The sequence below is a fragment of the Scleropages formosus genome, chromosome 20 (assembly GCF_900964775.1).
Source record: "Scleropages formosus chromosome 20, fSclFor1.1, whole genome shotgun sequence".
Classification (NCBI taxonomy): Eukaryota; Metazoa; Chordata; class Actinopteri; order Osteoglossiformes; family Osteoglossidae; genus Scleropages; species Scleropages formosus.
Window position 1 is genome coordinate 18,907,110 of NC_041825.1, and position 19,231 is coordinate 18,926,340.

The window sequence follows — 19,231 nt, forward strand, 5'->3', positions numbered from 1 at the left end:
GACCAAAAAGAGAGATAAGACATTCTTTATAGAGTGAGCAGCCCTGGCAACACGTTGCGTTCTAGCAAAGCCCACCTCATTACTCAGGCCTCTGGTATGCACCTCCCTCCCCCCCCTCATCCGCAGGCCTTGGACAGGCTGTGAGAACTGGCTCTGCCCTGTCGCCAGGCCACTTTGAGGAATTAATTATTCACAGGGGGCAGAGAGCAGGTGACGGAGTGTCCACCGCTTTCGCTCCACCACCACCTGGCCTTGGAAGGGACCTGGATCAGGATCAGGATCAGCCCCAGAACACACTCCAGAGACGTGGGAAGCGTGCCCTCAAAGCACCACCCGCGCGGTGGGGTGTGCACGGGAGCTCGAAGAGCAACAGGATGCAGCGCAATGTGATGAGCGCACCATGAACGCGGCCGCCCACCCGTCTCCAAAATTCAACGAACGTGCCGGAGAGACAGGGCAGCGGGTGCAGTCGCCTCGGCGTCCTGGAAGGGCTCCGCCTGGGAGCGGCCAGTCGCACGGGGCTCACGAAAACCCCAACGGCGCACATTCTACAGCACGCTAAACTTGAACGGGACGAGAAAATAGATGACCCAGACGAGGCTGCTGGCGACCAAAACGGCGACCGAAATTACACAGGGAGCGGACAATCGCGGCGCAGGCCAAATTACACCAGAGAGCCGGCGACCAGGAAACAAACCAAAATTACACAGACGCGCTATCATACAAATCACAAAACAACCCACCGTCAGCACGCAAGTCAAGCTGCATGGAAAAAAAAAAAAAAAGACAGACAATCAAATTACACGACAGAGCCAGATTACACGGCTCTCGGTAGAACACCCGTTACAGCAAACCGGAAAAATGAACCGAGACTGGCAGAGGTCAAAACGCCAGCCGAGAGACGTCCGCATGAGTTTGCGGGCGCGTACGTACACGTACACGTACACGTACACACACACACACACACACACAAAATCTGGCACAGTGGGCTGCTGCCAGATACCCCTCAGCAGGTCCCCAAAGAAGTACTACTACATGAAACTCCTGCACAGGAACCCTGTTATTGAAATACAGCCCCACAGTGGTCTCCTGTCACCCTACGTAGATTGCCTGCGTGAGGGGACCACAGATGAGATGACCGCAACCTGGGTTCTACTCTCACTCCGGGATGGCCACCTGTTGAAGATCACCATGTCTGACGAGGAAACAGATCTGGGGGGTTGGAATTAAAGGATCTCAGGTTGCACCGCACCTGTGTCAGGGTCGAGGTGCTATTAGTAACGTTACAAGTCCTGAAAGAAGCCTCACTTGCCAGCGTCTTCAAGACAGACACCACGGTGCTGACCCGGAGCGGGCGGATAATGGAATGCCTGCGTCGCACGCTAATCCCAGTAATACTCCAAACTGCTGACGCCATACTCGCCACACGACGCGCTCCATCTTTGGCACGAGAGCAACATTCACTCCTGTTTCAGGGTAGCTTGCAAGGGCACGGCACCGGGCTGGGATTGTACGCTCGTACGTACATGCATGCATCGGGGGGCTCCATGTCTCCTGTATGTGAAAGACTAAATTCTACAAAACCCACAGAGGGATGGCTCATTTGGGGACAACTTAAGGGTAACCCTGACTCCGTAAGAACCAGGGCTGATCAAAACACTTGACAAGTGGCAGGGGGGGGAGATAGATATAATACACACATGCACATACAAACATGATGCTTCTACTTTCAGCATATTGACAGAAGCCTGTTAGTGTCTGGTATAACAAGGTGATTGAAAAAGCTAAGGAATTCTGCCACTCTGTGTTGCGCAACTCCTCACGTGTGCAAATTAACTACATAACTTCAGATGAAGAGAGTAAAAAATATTTTCGGACCAATATATTTACAGCATTTCAACACAAGAACACGCCGAGGCTGCAACGCAACAAAAACATTTGTTAAATTCCAAGGTGAGCTGAGACAGGGAAGGATGACATACACGAACGTCCGGTGGAGTGCAGGATGCAGAAACGCGTCACAAGTATTGATACTGGCACACCCACACCCACACACACATATCACTATCGGTCAGGAAAAACAGGCTGAACATGTTTGGAGACTCAAAGAAGCAACGCCGAAACGGCGGGCTGCGGTGAGAACGACTCCGCCATGACCTTTCAACACCTCCCCCCCCGAAGTGGTACAGTACTACACATCACACAGGAACTGCCAGTTGCCGGAGAGAAAAAAAAAAAAAAAAAAATTCTAGATGCTTAAAGTTTGACAGTTTTATAACAAAGAAAACAGCAGAAAGTGGTAAGGGGTTTAAACGAGAGGGTTCACGTCACCACGGACATACTGGCGCACAACGGCGAGGATCCTGACTGCATTACTGCGCTGTTTAAAGGGAGACTAAAATACTCCTTATCTGATTTGAACCAGACTCCAGGATGCAGAGCAGCTCTCAACTTGCCTGGAGAAGTTTCAGACAATCTTTTCCACGAGCAGCTCACATGCCGTCACATCAGACGGGCTGCTGAGACCGAGGGCCGTTCCATTACGGTTTCAGTGATGGCGTGCACATAAGGTGGGGTCATGCGGCATTATTAGACACAAAAGTGCTTTAAAGGTTCATTTCCTGTGGCAGGAAATCAATGCCACATAAATATTACAGGTCCGCTAAGTTGAGCGTTTCTCCCCACAAAGAACTTCGACTCGATACTTACGATGGCATCGGCAGTTGACACGTTCAGAAATTTGACGAGGTATGTTAATAAGCAGAAATCGCAGCAGTTTTGTGGTTCAGGACAGGGCTATTTACCCTGAATACTGCTGGCTCAAGACTCCCTTTGCTAGTGCAGTTCATTCATGTTTACTTTTTTGAAATTTTAATTTATAAAAAAAATCACTGCAGACCAAACTTTAATACAAGGATGGTGTACAAACTGCATGACATTTAAATTATTGTGAGGTCAGACATTGTGTAGAGTGAGGTGTTGGCATTGCGGCTGAAAAGAAAATGTTTTTAACATACTAAAATGTGAACACCATTAGAAGTACCAACGCTGGTAATCCCGACCAGCGCCTAGGAACACAGCTCTGTAGCCCAAAGCCTGTCTTTTCACAGAGAATGGGGAGATTCACTATGGATCAGATGACCTTCCAAAGCAGATCCTCACAATACATCTAGCACCAGAAAAACTGCTGAACATGGCACACCAGAGATCAGGGTAGATATCTTTAGTTTGATCCACAGCTGCTACACTTCTCTCTACCTGTTGGCTGCCTTCCTCAGGGTAATCTGAAAAGTGCTCCACATCCAGAAAGAAACGGTAACAAGTCAATTCCTCTGCGCTGTGATCACAGAAATTTGACCATTTCCAACATGTCAGGTGGGTACTTGAGCACCCGAAGCTCCAAGACGTGTTAGGATCAGGAGATGTATTCAGACGCCCCCCCCAAAAAAAATCACATCACAGATGTGTAAGAACAAGACTATCACTTTGGAGTTTACTTTGGAAACGCACAATGGTCTAAAACACACGCTTCACTCCTACTTGCTCATTACTTAGGCCACATTACTGTCTGAGAGTTTTGACCAAAACTCTGCAACCGCAAATCAGATGTGTTGCATTTCAGTAAGAAAATGTTCAGAGGCATTGAAGCAATTAAAAAGTATGGATTATAATCACATCAGTTACACACTGCAAGTTCTAGACCGAACACTATACTGTACTTAACTCAGCTACCGGCAGCGATACAACGTCAACCGTATTATTTATCGCCTGTACATCAGGCATCGACTTTCCATGCCTACAACAAGGTTTTAAAACAGTTACAAGGAAAACCACTTGCCAAACATCTTCGTGTCATCAGCAGAAACCCAAGTGACCTCATGCAGAATACAGTTTGGGAAAATAATTTTTTTTTTTTCTGAACCCCACCTGTAAACTTAACCAAGCTGAACGAAAGTAAAGGAAACTGTTCAGTGAAGACCCATACCGACCAGATAGTTTACAAGAGTTTGTCTTTCTATATTTATACAATTTGCACTTCCTATTATGAACCCACAGTCACTGTTGTCCAGACAAGCAAAATATGTAATGCTTGTATCACCGCACTAACACTGACATGTCTCACTAGGTGTGGTCAATGATCAGGTATCCACTCCAGACCAATGTTCAATTCACATTACTCAAAACTCAAGGTTAAGATTGACTTTTAGTAATCTGGGACAGACTGTGCATCTGAGGAATTTTAGGCACCCTTTGGAACTGCGCTCAATATGAGGAATCTGAGACAGAGCATGGCCATGAGGAAGGGGCTTCAAGGAGTGAGGTCATGTGGACGTAGGTGCTCCAACCCTTCATCAGGCTAGCTGACACGGGGTACTGTTTTGACTCCTGTTCCAGTGCTCCACTACCTCCTTTGCTGCATTGTTCCACTGTAAACAAAAGGCTTCCTCTTCCTTTCTGGGGAAGGGGGGGGTGAACAGCTCTAATCGCAATAGTGTTTCCTCATGCTGGCCATTCTTTCACCCCCTGCACACCCCCCTCCCATGGCGGCCAAGCCTTGTCATCTCAGCCCACCAACTCATCCCCTCCAACCGAGGGATACGAGAAAGGACTACGACAAGCTCCAGGACCATTTAATTGTCCTCCTGCCATTTGCATAGTTTCAAAGCAGAAGAGTGGGAGGACCCCCCCCACCACCAATCACACAACACAACAGCTTACATCCCCTCTAGCCTGTGGCTTTTCCCCAAATAAACGGTCTGCCTTTCCAATCAGTCCCTGTGCTGTGCACATCCCATACAAAGACGATGAATCACTTCCCCTCTGGCAGCAGCAGGGGCCGAGGGAACCAGAGTACGGTGGGCGGAACGGGGGGAGGGGGGTGCTCCTGGTGAGAAACACTTATGCCAGTCAGGTTAACCCAACCAGACCCTGGTTTGGCGGACAGGATCAGTATGAAGCGTTTCTGTAACACTGAGTATACAGCAGCCCAGGCAAAATTTAAAATGAGCCCATCACGAGCACAATGCATCGCCAGTGCAGTTCTGCAAAGCACCCTCTCCATCATGAGCTTCTGCACACACCCAACATCATCCTCTGAACACCAGCACAGAAGGAACGTATGCTCTCGTGAACCCCACTTAGCGAGGCGGTGAACGTGAGGGGTGTTTAACTGCGTCCACACAAAGCTTGATGTGGTGGAGCCTTGCAGGAGGACAAGGCTAACATGGAGCAAAGGCCTAAAGTTCACTTCTCCACCAGAGCAAGCAATCTCTTTCACCAACGCACAGACATAGTTCTGTCACTACAGAAGCGCCATTTGTATCACCGGATCAGCAGCGACACAAAAACTTCCTGTGTCGCAGGACTGGAGTGTCCTGGCTAGACCAGCTGAAGCCCTGTGCCTTGGATCTCATCTTAGAACCAGAGTCCAATTAGGGGCAGAAGAGTAGCAAAAACACCACAGGAAAAAACTCAGCAGTGAAATTTCCAAGAAGCAGAAATCAACTTGCTCTCAATTTCCAGTGGACTCCAAAGCCAAACAAGATGAAATGAGGCCCCGCTAACCTCTCCCCTATACCAGGCCAAAATAGATGAACCTCAGGGAAGCAGATGAATTCTCAACAGATGGAAAGGAGACGGCACCAACGCACTACAGCATCAGTGAAAACCAAACAAAAGGTAGGTCCTGCTGCAGAACCTAAACAAAGAAGCTGAAGCAGGATCTGAAATCGGCCTTCTCGGTGAGAGGTTCTGCGGTGACGAAGCCTCCGACTCTTGGAGGCGGCAGACAGGAAGAGCAACTCGAGAGCAGATAACCGCGACAAGAGTTGGTGGCACTGCTGTCTGAGCGCGGCAGTCTGGCGCAGTTCCGGGCCCCTGCTCCCGCTCCGGTCGGCTCGGCGAAACGACGTCAGCCGTTTGCGGAGCCCGTGCACGCCGACAGTCTCACTTCTCACTGCTGCGGTACGGTGCAAATGTAGCGACTTCACTTGCAGCTGGCAAACATAACAGCACTCCAGTTTACCCCTCGTGAAACGCTTTCACTTTGCAGCTGTTTGTTACCTAATAAAAAGCAGTGATGCTTCAGAACATGCATCGCCATTAAAGTCATTCTATTTCAAGGATCTTCTGCTGAGATCTAATAAGCACCATTTCTGCCACGCCGAAATTGCATCATGACTATAGACTCATGACAGCATGACTTTAGGAAAAAGAGCAGTCATATGACAAAGCCTCCAACAGAAAGGCACATTCATGAAACACAGAGATGTTTCAGAGCTGGACTGAGGTGGCAGCACTCGGCTGCACAGACACAGGACAATCCTGGTGAACACGTCACCAACAGGAGGACCATTCAACTCCACCATCGGATACAAACAACTCAAATTCCCCGCTCTCAAGCTCACCTCCACTCTATCCCTCGTCAACAACCGCTTATCCTGAGCGGGGTCTCTGCAAGCAGGAGCCTTACCCGGCAACAGAGGGTGCAAGGCTAAAGAGGGCGGGGAAACGCCAAGGATGGGACGTCAGTCCACCGCAAGGCACCCCAAGCAGGGCTCGAACCCTAGACCTGCCACACAGCGGGCACCGGCTGAACCCGCCACACCATCAAGCCCACCTGTCATGCATATTTACAGCAGATCTCCAATCAATGCATTTCTCCACCCTTTGCTGGTTATTCCCCATCTAATCTCACAATGTTCCCACCGTCTCTCCTTAATGTACAGGGATGTATCGATCTACAATATTTTGCTGAATGAGCAGAATGGAGGTGTTTGAGCAGCACAGTGAGCGCGTAAAGGCAGCCACAGCCAATTTCCCTGACAAGCACGACTGCCTGGATTGGATGTTTAATTAAAGTAGACCGCTGAAACTGCGCACGTGTTTTGACACACATGGGGGGAAAGAAACACTGCGCTCCATCTGTGAACTTCCTGAACCTAAGCTTAAAATTCAGAAGCATGTTCCATGCCAGCTGCCGTTCTTCGTTTTACGAGAACTCCGTACTATCCTTGGAGGATGCAGTCCTCAGAGTAGTGACTGGCGTCTACATCGCAGGGCTAAATTTCTCAAGAAAAACCACATGAGGGAGGAGCACATCTACTGGATACATGCAAGGTATGAAAGCAAAAGACCTTCAAGCGTCCGTAGTGCTCAGAGGGGCTCCAAACGCCCGTTGTAAGGTGTGAAGATGCATTTTGATAGCAGTGCCTCAGCCACCCCACCAAAAAGTGTCAAGTCTTCAATGACTGCTATACTGGCATCTACAACCAAAGACCTTTAGCCGCTTACCATTCTAAACAGTGCATCTCTGTTCATCTTTGGAAGTCTGTATACAAGCAAGATTTACAAATAAGAGTGTTGAAGGTAAGGAATCATCTGGATGAAGCTGACAAATGATGGGAATAAAACATTACTTGCCTTTACTGTATATTCAAGTGGTAAGATTCATAATTATATGTTAACGCCTTTCCACACTGTACACATTTCATGGGAGCACAATTCTTTCCACATCATTTTACACTCGCAGGCCAAGGCAAGGCAATCTAATGTTCTACCATCCATCATCAACATGGAAAGTAAATGAGGACTCCTGCCATGTCCTGTCATGTACTGAAATGCAATTACCATCAGGTTTTCCAATCAATATGCAACTACTGAAGTCGTTATTTTATTACAGGGACCATTTTTGTCCATGGGACGCAGGGTGAGGTGGTGACACATAAAAGACGGGTTAAGAGCTTGAATGGGACTTTTAGGAGCACCTTAAGCTCCTTGAAGTGTATTTCTGTATGTGTGACAGAAGTGTGAGGCAGTCACAGGCCTGGGCAAGTCTCACAAAAAGATTATATTAAGAAAATTATGAACTTCCCTTCTGTGTTATGCAGACGAAATATATTTGTGAGTCACAAACCAGGAAGGATGCTGAACTGTCGCTGTTGCCAAAACCAGCTTCTCAGACAAGGGCTCCATGGCTACCCAGAAGCTGACAAGGTGATGACACAGAGCCTGGAGCCAAAGAGTCTGAACCCAAACCACACTGGTTAGTTTGCCATGTGCTCTCACTCCCCATCTGTACAGTGGACACTGGCACTTAACGGATATGTATAAATAATAATACAGCAACCAATTTTCTTTAAAAAAAACCCACAGATCTTTACAGACAAACTTCAGTGCCACATCTTACATTAAAATACAGAATCCTCCTGGGGCTCAACTTGCAGATGAAGAAAACCAACAGGAAAAACCTTCAAACGGACTCCTCCGACACAAGGATCACCTAATGAAAAACAAAAAAGTTACACAATGGTGGAGTGCAATTCTGCAATATCGACTATACACTGACAAAATTTCCCACAAAAGCTGGAGGTAGATTGTGAAACATGAACCATCCAAGTTTGCTTTGTACATAATGCCAGATCAGTACTTACGCAACTTCTGCAGGAGATCCAGCCTGCCTGCACACTACATAAAACAAAAGAAACCAAAAAACATCCATGGCTTGAACGAGCTAATCTTGAGGTTTCGGAACCCTGAGAGATGCTCACCCTTCGTCTAGACTGAACCTTTGCATCTGGTTGGTGCTTTTGAACCCATGCCCCACCACAACAGTCAGCTTCTAAAACCTACGTGAATCATCAAAACACACGCAAGTGAGTGTACAGATCCCAGAAGGACCGGCGGTTTGATTGGCTTCCGCGCATCCCAGTGATGTCATCCAGCAACTAGCCAAAACCACTGGGGGCCAGGGGAACAGTGCCAGGGTGCTCTGTTTATTAATGTCTCTTTAATCCCCAAATACATAAACACTGTGCCTCTAATACAGCAATAAATTTTCTAAACATGCAACTCAGGACTGGAGGGCGTACTACCAGATCCCGTCACACTAAGACCACTTAAGACTGCTTTGTTTCACTAAAAACTCATGTTTTCTCCAATAAAAACAGAACTAGTCCTTTCCATTTGCCTATTGTACCACGTTGACGCTTTCTTGAATCCCTTGTTTTGCCAGAATGTCAACCCCCCGAGTGGAGTAGCTGTCAAACCTGGGTGGCACACTTCCCCATTTACTAGTCTCTAGGTAAAATGGTGAAATATTCACATCGATTTCATATGATAATGGGGAAAATAATGTCAAAGAGCAGTGCTACCGTTGCCTGTGAAGATTCTTCAAAAGGTGCCTCACCTTCAGGGAACTGCCGCTCTGCATTTTAACCAAAAATACTGCTTGTCAAACAGGACCCGAATGGCCGAGGCACAAGAACCCAGGCTGGCAAGCGGGTCACGGCACCTCGGGTATGTTCCCACGCACTCCAAAAAAACAACCACGGCCAAAATATTTACCGTCTGTTCTCAAGTTTTTCTTGACCTAAGAGTATAGTGGCAAACCCCCAAAAAATATTTTTTTGCAATTTTATATTTCAGTAAGCACCAAAGCAGCCAGACGACACACACCTCTTATCTTTGCTGTGGTTGAATAGCACCTTGTCTGACAAGAGCCAAGAGACACATACATGTAAACATAGAAAAGGCAACACTGTCAACCTTTCAACGACAGATCGTATCAAGGATGTACCTGTCTCGATCAAGTACGGCGTGGTGAAAAGACTGAAACACACACACACACACACACACACACACACACAATCTACGCACTACCCAGAAGGATGTTAGACGAGCAATGTTGGAAATGCCCGTCTCTGGCAAAGACACTTGTACAAGCACAAGTGTGTGTGTGTTGGGGTGGGGCAGGAGAGTGGAGGACAGGAAGAACAGCTACGTAAAGGGGTAGGTGACACCACAGGACCAGAGTTATAGCGCAGAGCCACACAACCCAAAACATTTTAATCGGACACTTACAATATACATTTTAGCATAAAAACAAGGAAATCGGTGGCACAGCAGAGCAAGGAAAGCAGCTGGATTGTAGCAGACCAGCGTCGTGTGGCAGGAATTACTGTACGTTAGAAAGCTAAGAAAAAAAATTATAAAAACTAAAAAGACACAGCTACACAAGTATTTATTCATTTGGCAAAAACTCCTACAAAGCAACACAGGAGTCCAGGTTTCATTATTATTATTGTTTGTCTGATACCACTTGTTTTGCTGGTACACATTACTTTTAAAAAAAAAAAAAAAAAAAAAAAGGATCTGAGAGCCCTGTGATGTGAATGTTGCACCAGGGAGTCATACATTAAAACGTAAAGCTTAACTTTTCTGCAAGTATCACCTGTGCGAAACCGAAGAGCCATTGCACCGGAAACTAAAACTATGCATTTTATGAATTCAAACGACACTGCAGAATCCCCCAGTCTGATGTCGCCTGCGCTGCCACGAAAAGAGGACTGAAGCGGGACCGCAAGGACACGTGCCGCATGGTACATCTTCCGACCGCCGTGGACGCGATTGCGTGCGGCCAGCTCACTGAAAACTAGCGTCACAAAGACACTCGCTGCTCTTGCGCCATCAATATTTTTTCCCTTCTCCGTAAAATATAGCATGCTGCGATCACAGGCAACTTCCTTATTCTACAGCAAAAGTCAACAAGCTCCCAAATCTGGATCGCCGTCGCGTGTCGCCGATACATCCTGTGGAAGTCTGCGTTCCCGTCCGTCTGTTTTTTCGCCGCAGACTGAACGCGCCACATTACTATGGCCGCAGCCGTCAACTCGGATCCGCAATATTCAGGTTCGGCTCAACGGAACGAACGCGTTCAGGGCGGCGACATGGGGCGGTTGGGGGAGTGTGAAACGACAGTCTGCTGCCCAGACTGAGGGCGTGTGCCCCGAGACATACTGAGGAATCCAGAAATCACAGGGCTGCAGAACCGCGCACTCAAGTCCTCTTTGGAAAAGCAGACAATGAGATTGGAAGCGCGGTCACTGGGCCACAGGAGCAACCCTCTGAGGGTCTCGACAGAAACCGAAACCCAAAGGAACTAGCATTCACACACGTACACCAAAAGGCTGGGGGTATCTAGGTGCTAAAGTCAATAAGTGATACCAATATGCAGTATATGTCTGGGGAAATTCTCAGCTGTACAACTACGTAAGGCTGAGAGAGCAGACTGTCACGTTACCGGTTTGGTAGCACCAGGATTTTTGACTCATCACAAGACGGCGGCTAGAAGAAAAAAAAAAAAAAAAAAAAAAAAAAAGGCGCCTGAATTGCAACACCGCAGAGCTCATGGGCTAGATTTACCCCCTGAGGATCGCTTTCCAATGAGGGGTCACCTGGAAGGAAGTCAGTTCAGTTTGGCCTTGTGCTGCGACTGGGTTTTGCTGGACTGGAGGGAAACGCTACGATTTAGCCTGACGGATGAAAAATTACTCAAATGTCGCATTCCCTGCAGTCCACTGTGACAGAAGTTTGCCCAAATTAGAGGCAGGCAGGAGTCAAGGTGGGGGGGGGGGGGGGGGGGGAGATCTTTCTGTGCAAAACAGGGGTAAAGCCACTTCAGTCTCAGACAGCTTAATACTTTTATTTGTAACATTTCCTTTATATACATTTACAATTATTTAGCAGACACTTTTCTCCAAAGCAACTTCCAGTGAGCTCTACGCAGTGTTATCAGCCCATACCTCATACCTTATTCACCAAGGTGATTTACACTACTTACGGTGGGTCACTCAACCATACATCAGTGGAACACACTCTCTATGTCAGTCACACACTATGGATGAACCTGAACAGCACGTCTTTGGACCGTGAGAGGAAACCGGAGAACCCGGATGCGATGCATGCAACATGCGAACTCCACACACGCCGAGCGGGGATCGAACCCACGTCCTCTCACACCACCCAGGCTCTGTGAGACAGCAGCGTTCCTCTTAAGCAACCCTTGTTTCTTTGCAACTTTTTGTCCATGGTGCTTTAGCCAAGTCTTGCAATTCCATCTGCTCAGGCTTCCCTGTAACTCAGCCCCTAAGCTAGATGAGCCCAAATGGAGGATTTGCCAGCAAAACACACCCCACCCTCTGTCCTTTTGCTCATCCATCATCCATCTCGACATAGGAGGCAAAGACTGCCAGACAGGGCGGAGGATGCAGCTCTTTAAAGGCAGGACAGGAAACCAAGGATTCTGAAATTGACGGTTGGGCACCATCATCTCCACTATCCAAATAGGTGCCGACTGGTGCAGGAAGATGCCTCCTCATTAAGTACGCTGACCATCTGTTGGGATGAATAATGAAAGCAACACCAGTATTTTTAGTGTCACTCTTAGAGTGGCAAGACACTGGATTCTGCAGGGTACCTTTTTTCCACCTTTACAACCCTTAGCACCATGTCATAAGAAAAGAAAAGCAGTTCATTAGGAGGGGGCACCCTTTTACATGAACACATGCATGCTGAATACAGAAAACAAAACATGGCTGGACCCTTTTACATCTTTGTCTGATGAATATCTAATAAGGACATAGCTGCTGGTCCAGGCTCTGGGGAAGTATTAAAACAGACACTATCCTCAAGGATGAGTGGATATATACCGCAATGATCAAAAAACTCAAAATTCCCTTCTATGGAATTCCTTTTCTATAACATCCTATACACAACTCAGTGCACAGAAACAACTGCTTATGTTTTCAACACAATTTAAAAACAGAAAGCTTCACTACGGGGTCTGTCAGAGCAACATTTAATGAATAAAGTGTAACAGAATTTGTTAAAGCGCACTTGGGTAATGTCAATAAGAATTCCTCTGATCTCCTGCAATACCATCTCAGCGGTAACAAAGACAGGAAAATCACCCTCTGCGTTTCTGTTATCAACATACCTTTCAGTCACTCAACTGCAAAGACGTCAAGAGTACAGGATAACTGCAAGGTAAACTTACATGCGATAACATGGGAAAGGACCTTTTACTTTCTCTGATTTGTGTGTGGATTTGGAGAAAGGCATCCACGAAACTTTTGGGGAAAAAAAAAGAAAAAAAAAAAAAAAAAAAAAAGACTGAAGGATGTCAAAGCTCTTCCTGCAGCTTGGTGCATGAGGAGAAAGTAAACGTGTGATAAGTGCTCTTCCCGAAAATATACTGACAAGCCTACAGAATTGCGCAACAATCACTATATACGAGCCTTATAATGGAGAAAATGCTACGGATGACAACTTCTAGAGCTGTCAGACAACTATGACAACACCTTTTTCCCCTCAAAAAGAGTCCTCTGCTCATTCCAGAGACAGTACTCGTTTAAATATTTAATTTGGCTCTTCCTGGAAGATACGAGGGCCTGGCATTTGCTCCAACCTGATGTTGGAGGTACATCAAACGGCACGGCCACCATCTCCCTCTCCCAGTCAAAATAATGTTTCCCATGTAAACAGTGAGCTGTTTGCGCTGCAAGGAACAGCAGGAGCCAAACGATGGTCAGAGGGACAGCGGAATGCTCCCCGTCCACCGGCTCCGTGTCGCGTGTGCCGTTCCACACTGCCGTGCCACGTGTGTCCGCCTCCGAGCGAAGCTTTAGCTCCAGACGGACATAATAACGAAACTTGAGTTCTGGACTTTCCCAGCCAGCCTTGGAAAAACATCAGGCAGTGTTTCCCCTACAATTTCTGAAGCATGGCAGCACACGGTGAGTGACAAGCTGACTGTGCACGTCTTGCGTTGCGGTGGGAGGAGGTTCAGGCTGTTCCTTGTGGATGGGACAAAATTCCCTTTGTGGGATTTAAACCTGAAGAGCACAGCTTGAATTTCCGATAGAACACAAACAAATATCCCTCTGTCTTGGGACTTGACCTACAGATGAAACCCGCAATGTCTTTACTGAAAAATGAAGAGGAGAAAAGTCCCCCCCCCCATTGGGGTACGCAGAGCCACACACTGAAACAGACAACAACCAGAGGGGGGTTCACCACAACGGAGCAGATCCAGCGTCTCACGGAAACCGCCCAAGTCATGGGTCTCAAACAAGCCATTCAACTCTCAGCACGAGCCTCCCTTCCAGCTGTCTAATCCCCCTGAAAAAAAAGCTGGACCCAAAGCTACGTTGCCATGGAGCCACCTCTGGACTTCATTTTTGCTTGACACTGGTGACTAAATGTCCTCGGAGACAGTGGAAGCCATGCCATATCACATTTGCAAATTTTCTTGTGCGCTGAAACACAAACACAGGTCTTTACAAGTGGCTTGCCAGCCTTGCGCTGCCAATTTACTGCAAGTTGGGTTGAAAACACAGTTGTGCACAGCTCTTCCACTACGTGAACATAAAGAGTGATGACTATGCCCATGAACCATTTCTAAAGAACAACTTGTATGGATTTAGGCAATACACATACCATAGTACCAATGTGCATAAACCCTAACAATGCTCATTTATTATTTTAAAAACAAAAACCATTTAGTTCCAGTAAGAGCAGACTTAAGGTGTTTTAAATTTGTATCTGATCAGCTGTATGGAAACACACATACCTGAAAAATCAGGTCACTCACCAATCATATCTGATCAAATTAAAATTAAAGTTTTAATAATTCGGGGGTGGGCATAGTGGCGCAGCAGGTTTGGCCTGTGCCTGCTCTCTGACGGGTCTGGGGTTCGAGTCCCGCTTGGGGTGCCTTGTGGCAGCCTGGCATCTTGTCCTGTGTGTGTTCCCTCCCCCCTCCGGCCTCATGCCCTGTGTTGCCAGGTTAGTCTCTGGCTCCCCGCAACCCCGTATGGGGCAAGCGGTTTCAGACGATGCGTGTGTGTTTTAATAAAACTTTAATGCCACTATTAAATACCTTGTCAACTGACTTGCATTAGGAATATGCTATACATGTTTTCTATTTCACACTGATAACCTCATGCAACTCCTACTCTGGAACCACAATATGTAGTTAAGAGGCCAAATATGTGGGGCTGGCTACTGAGCATGCCGTATTCTCAAAGTAACACCGATCACCAGGATTACAGTGACCGCCCCCAAGCAAATATTCTACCAAATATGTTGTGCATTTATTCACAACACAAACAAACAGTCAACTATTTCAGACAGGGAAAGGAAAGCAAATTTAAAACAGTATTCCATTATACACATCAATTTTTCAACGGCAAGCACTTTCCTTTAAGGTGGACCTGTACATTCTAGAACACCTTTGACCTGCAGCAGTACTTTTACTGCAATTACATACAGTAACTCACATATTCAGGATTAAAACTGGGGAAGTGTTTCCCCCAACCCCCCAAAAAAGTCTTTTCTTCCAGGCTATTTTACATTACAAGGGGGTGCGGTGGCGCAGTGGGTTGGACCACAGTCCTGCTGTCCGGTGGGTCTGGGGTTCGAGTCCTGCTTGGGGTACCTTGCGATGGACTGGCGTCCCATCCTGGGTGTGTCCCCTTCCCCCTCCGGCCTTACGCCCTGTGTTACCGGGTAGGCTCCGGTTCCCCGTGACCCCCTATGGGACAAGTGGTTCTGAAAATATGTGTGTGTGTGTGTATTTTAAGTTAAAATTTAGCTTTCCTTTCACTGGTTCCTACAACTGAGAGACAAGGCAGGTGGAAAAATTAACTTTTACAATTGATTGGTTAGTATTCTAACCCAGTGTGTTCACTGAATCGATGAACAAATTTATTCGACTATCTGGGGAGGGGGAAAAAAAAAAAAAAAAAACAAAAAAAAAGAACCTGTAGGACAGTGGCAGATATGTTTTCAGATTATGAATCTTTACTTTCAATTAAAGAAATATTGTAAAAATTGCAAGTGTTTGTTCATCTTTAAAACACAGGGAAGCCACCACTCAATGCTTCAGTGTGTAAAATATTGCAAAATCATGTAGCCTATTGAGATCTACTGCTGTCTTGTCTTACATACATTTATTCATTTAGTAGATGCCTTTCTCAAAAGTCACACACAAATCAGCGAAAACAGAAGTGCATTTCACCAAGGGAGAGATACAGACAGAGACGTGCGATTTACAAAGTACAGTCAGTTTGTCCAGTCCCTCCTTTAACCGCTATACATTAAATACGTAGCTGCACACAGACCTGCTACATTACACTTGTATTACATCTGTGATTTAGCAGATGCTTTTCTCCAAAGCAACACACATCTCAGGGAACACTAGAGAAAATTACCTTTTCTTTAAAAAAAATAAATAAATAAAAACTGTAAAGTACAGGTTTATGGAGTAATCGGAAGATCTGATGAGAAGTAAGTCTGAGCAGATGTGCTTTGAGACTCTTCTTGAAGAAGATGTAAGGATATTACATAGCATTCTTCTTTTAAATCAGCTCAGATCCTCTTGAAGAAAGTGGCAACAGTCCAACATGTCCTTTTCTCTGAACCTGAAGAAACTGGAGTTACAAAACATCATCATCCTGCTTACCACCACCAGCCATCCCCCTTGAACGTGACCACTGTGGGCTTTAATAAGCTACTGCTCATCTTTTTAGCAAATACATCTATGACTGATTACAAAGAAATATAAGGGACAAGTGGGGGGGGGGGGCAAAGACAAAAAACACATAATAAACCAGCACGTGATGAGTTTTCACTAAGCAAGGCAACATTTTTTTTTTTTTTTTCCCCTTACACCAATCTCAGTGATTTCACTTATTAATTTTTTTCCCCTCCTACTGGAATACCCTTGATCAAGAAAGCAGCCCTGAAATGCTGCTTTCTTGATCAAGGGTATTCCAGTAGGAGATGGGATTAGAACTTGGGTCCTTTGAGTGGAAGGCGGTGGCACCAACCACTATGCCACCTGCTGCCCCATATTTCCCCACATTCTCTCAAAGTCTCTGTGTGTGTTTGAGGAGGGGCAGCAGAGCCAATGGGTCCGAACCCAATTTCCATCATGAAGCACAGTATTGCACCATGGTGAAGAGCCCTCAGTGACACAGCTGTACCACAGTCCACATTCACACAACCACAGTATCTTTACACTTCAAGTAACCGACCGTAAACCGTTCAAGAGACGTTTCGTTGAACACCTTTTTATTTTAAAATAAAATAAAAAAAAAACAGCAGTGTGCCAACGCCAGTTGTGACTTAATATCTGAAACAGTCGTTTTGTGTCTCCGTGCATTTTGTCATTGAGCCCTGAGGTGGAAAAAACGCATCAGACCCACTGCATTTACCCCAAGTTTAAAAAAAACAAAGCGGTTTTAACAGCACAAACCAGTGCAGCGGTTCACATTAATAACTAAGTTATGAGCATGTTTGAAAGAGGACAGAGCACAGCGTTCAAGGATGGACAATAAAACGCGTTACGAACAGTATTTAACCAGAAGGCTGGACAACTTCGTTCGTTAGTTGGCGGGCGGTCGGTCGGTCGCGCGCGAGCGCGTCAGTTACGGCGAACAACACGAAGATCCTCGTTTGCACATTAATATTTTATAACTCGCACACTTCGCATCGAAGTGCAGCACCGCGAGAGAAATGCCAGCAGTTTACTTGCAAAATATTGTTCAAGTCCCATTAACTATTACGTTGCGTGTACAAGAAGAAGAAGCGAACACACACAGCTCTCCGCGACGATTCAACAAGACATAACTATAAAACACAGCCCGTTCCCAGATATTTTAAGGTAATAGCGAACAATCATATGTTAAAATAATAAAAGAGCGCAGGTGAGGTATAAAAAAAACGCTAAAACATATAAACAGCGGACTGGGAGAGGAAAAACCAGCTACATCACATGAGATACATTCCTGATTCCATAAACTGAACGCTTCGGAGCTCAAGCAAATTAAGAACTCAATGGGATTACAGTTCGAATGCAAAATGTTTATTGGAAGCACAGAACGGGCTTTACATGCATTTGCTTGGGTTACAACAAACTTCGCCAGAGTTGCGCGTTCACGACCAGCGGCGGTGGCGGCGCCGAGCACAGCGGAGGGGTTCGATCCGTCCTACCTGTGAGACGCACTTTGACCGGGCCGTTTCTCCGCACCCCCTGGTTAGACATGTCCCTCCGCCGTCCAGCTTGGCCCTCAGTCCGCTGCACTGATCCTCTTCGCTGTGTGCAAGTGCCTAGAACGGTGTGTAACTGTGTGTGACCGCCTGCGTGTCGGCCGCGTCTCTGCGCTCACGCTGAACGAGCAGTAATGGAGTCACGGCATTGTGGCCCGGATGTGCGCAGCCACACGACCATAAATGCTGAAGCGCCACCGTAAACACACCAGAAATGCTCCAAAATACACGTCGTCCCAGCAAATATGGGTCCAGCAGCACCAAGATGCGACGCCTAGGGCGTTTGAAAGGGCTTTAAATCCAAGTGTGAAAGATACGATGAGAACAGCTCTTCTACATGCTGGAGCGAGCAAGCAAGCTTTTTGCGGCGGCGGCTACTGCCCGCTCTGCGCCCCCGGTGACGGGGCTCCTTCCCCCCGTAGCTTCTGCGGCTGGAGCCGCTGCGCACTCCGGGCGGCTCGCTGCTGACACCGCTCGACTGCTTGCGTGAACAGAATAAAAAAAAAAAAAAGAATAGCCTCACACGCTCCTAGCTTCTTAAATTTTCTTACGAAAAATAAAGGAAGTTTAAGCAGCGTAATATTGAATTAATGGCATTGCATTCAAAAGCTTTTACATAGCCAGAAAGTAGAAGTCATTCCACAAAGTAGGCTGGTACCTGGAGCTGTCCCTCCAACCAAAAAGTCAATTTTCTACGTTAATTAGTATATTTATACATCGTCTATTCTGTCTGTTATTTCAGATAGTCCTTCTGTAGAGCACAAAACATGCCGTCCCTTATGTAAAATACACTTTTAATGCTCAAGGCCCAGAAACTTAGCATTGTCTTGAATATTTGCAATTAATCTCTGGAAATATTTACATATTTGACAGGATAGCAATTATTGTTTTTCCAACTGCTTGATTGGACTAACTCACCACTTGTGCCTTTTGGTAGTGCTATGTAGTTTACCACTCCTAGAATTCATGTGGAACTGCAATATGAAACTTATATTGCCCTGAAGTGATACTGTTTGTAGACAGTGGTGGTAATTTTGCATTTAGGATACATTTGCTTTTTCCTCTAGTTGTAGTGTTTCACCTATTGGGAATCTAAGTTGCTCTTACTCTGTGCTTCTGTCAACCAGTGGTTGCTGTAATTTTTAGTAATGCTCAGGGAGACCCCACTGTCAAAGACCCCCCACAGGAAGATGACTTACAGAAGTTTCATTCCTTTCACGGTATAGCACCTTCAGAGAAAGCACCATAGCAGCACAAATCAGACAGTTTCTCCCACTATCTCTCACTTATATTCTTGTGCACTAGGCTGCTCTGCTGCGAGTGCACAGATATACTATCC

At 46.4% G+C, this 19,231-nt stretch overlaps 1 protein-coding gene across 1 annotated transcript in view; it reads right to left on the reverse strand.

Annotated features, from left to right (window-relative positions):
* LOC108940053 (E3 ubiquitin-protein ligase SMURF2) overlaps nt 1-18,313 on the reverse strand; it is a 42,370-nt gene extending 24,057 nt beyond the window's left edge. The window contains exon 1 of the mRNA XM_018761873.2: nt 17,836-18,313. Coding sequence (XP_018617389.1) covers nt 17,836-17,887 — 52 coding nt within the window. The 5' untranslated portion in view covers nt 17,888-18,313. The remainder of the gene's footprint in view (nt 1-17,835) is intronic.
* Nucleotides 18,314-19,231: the final 918 nt, after the last annotated feature.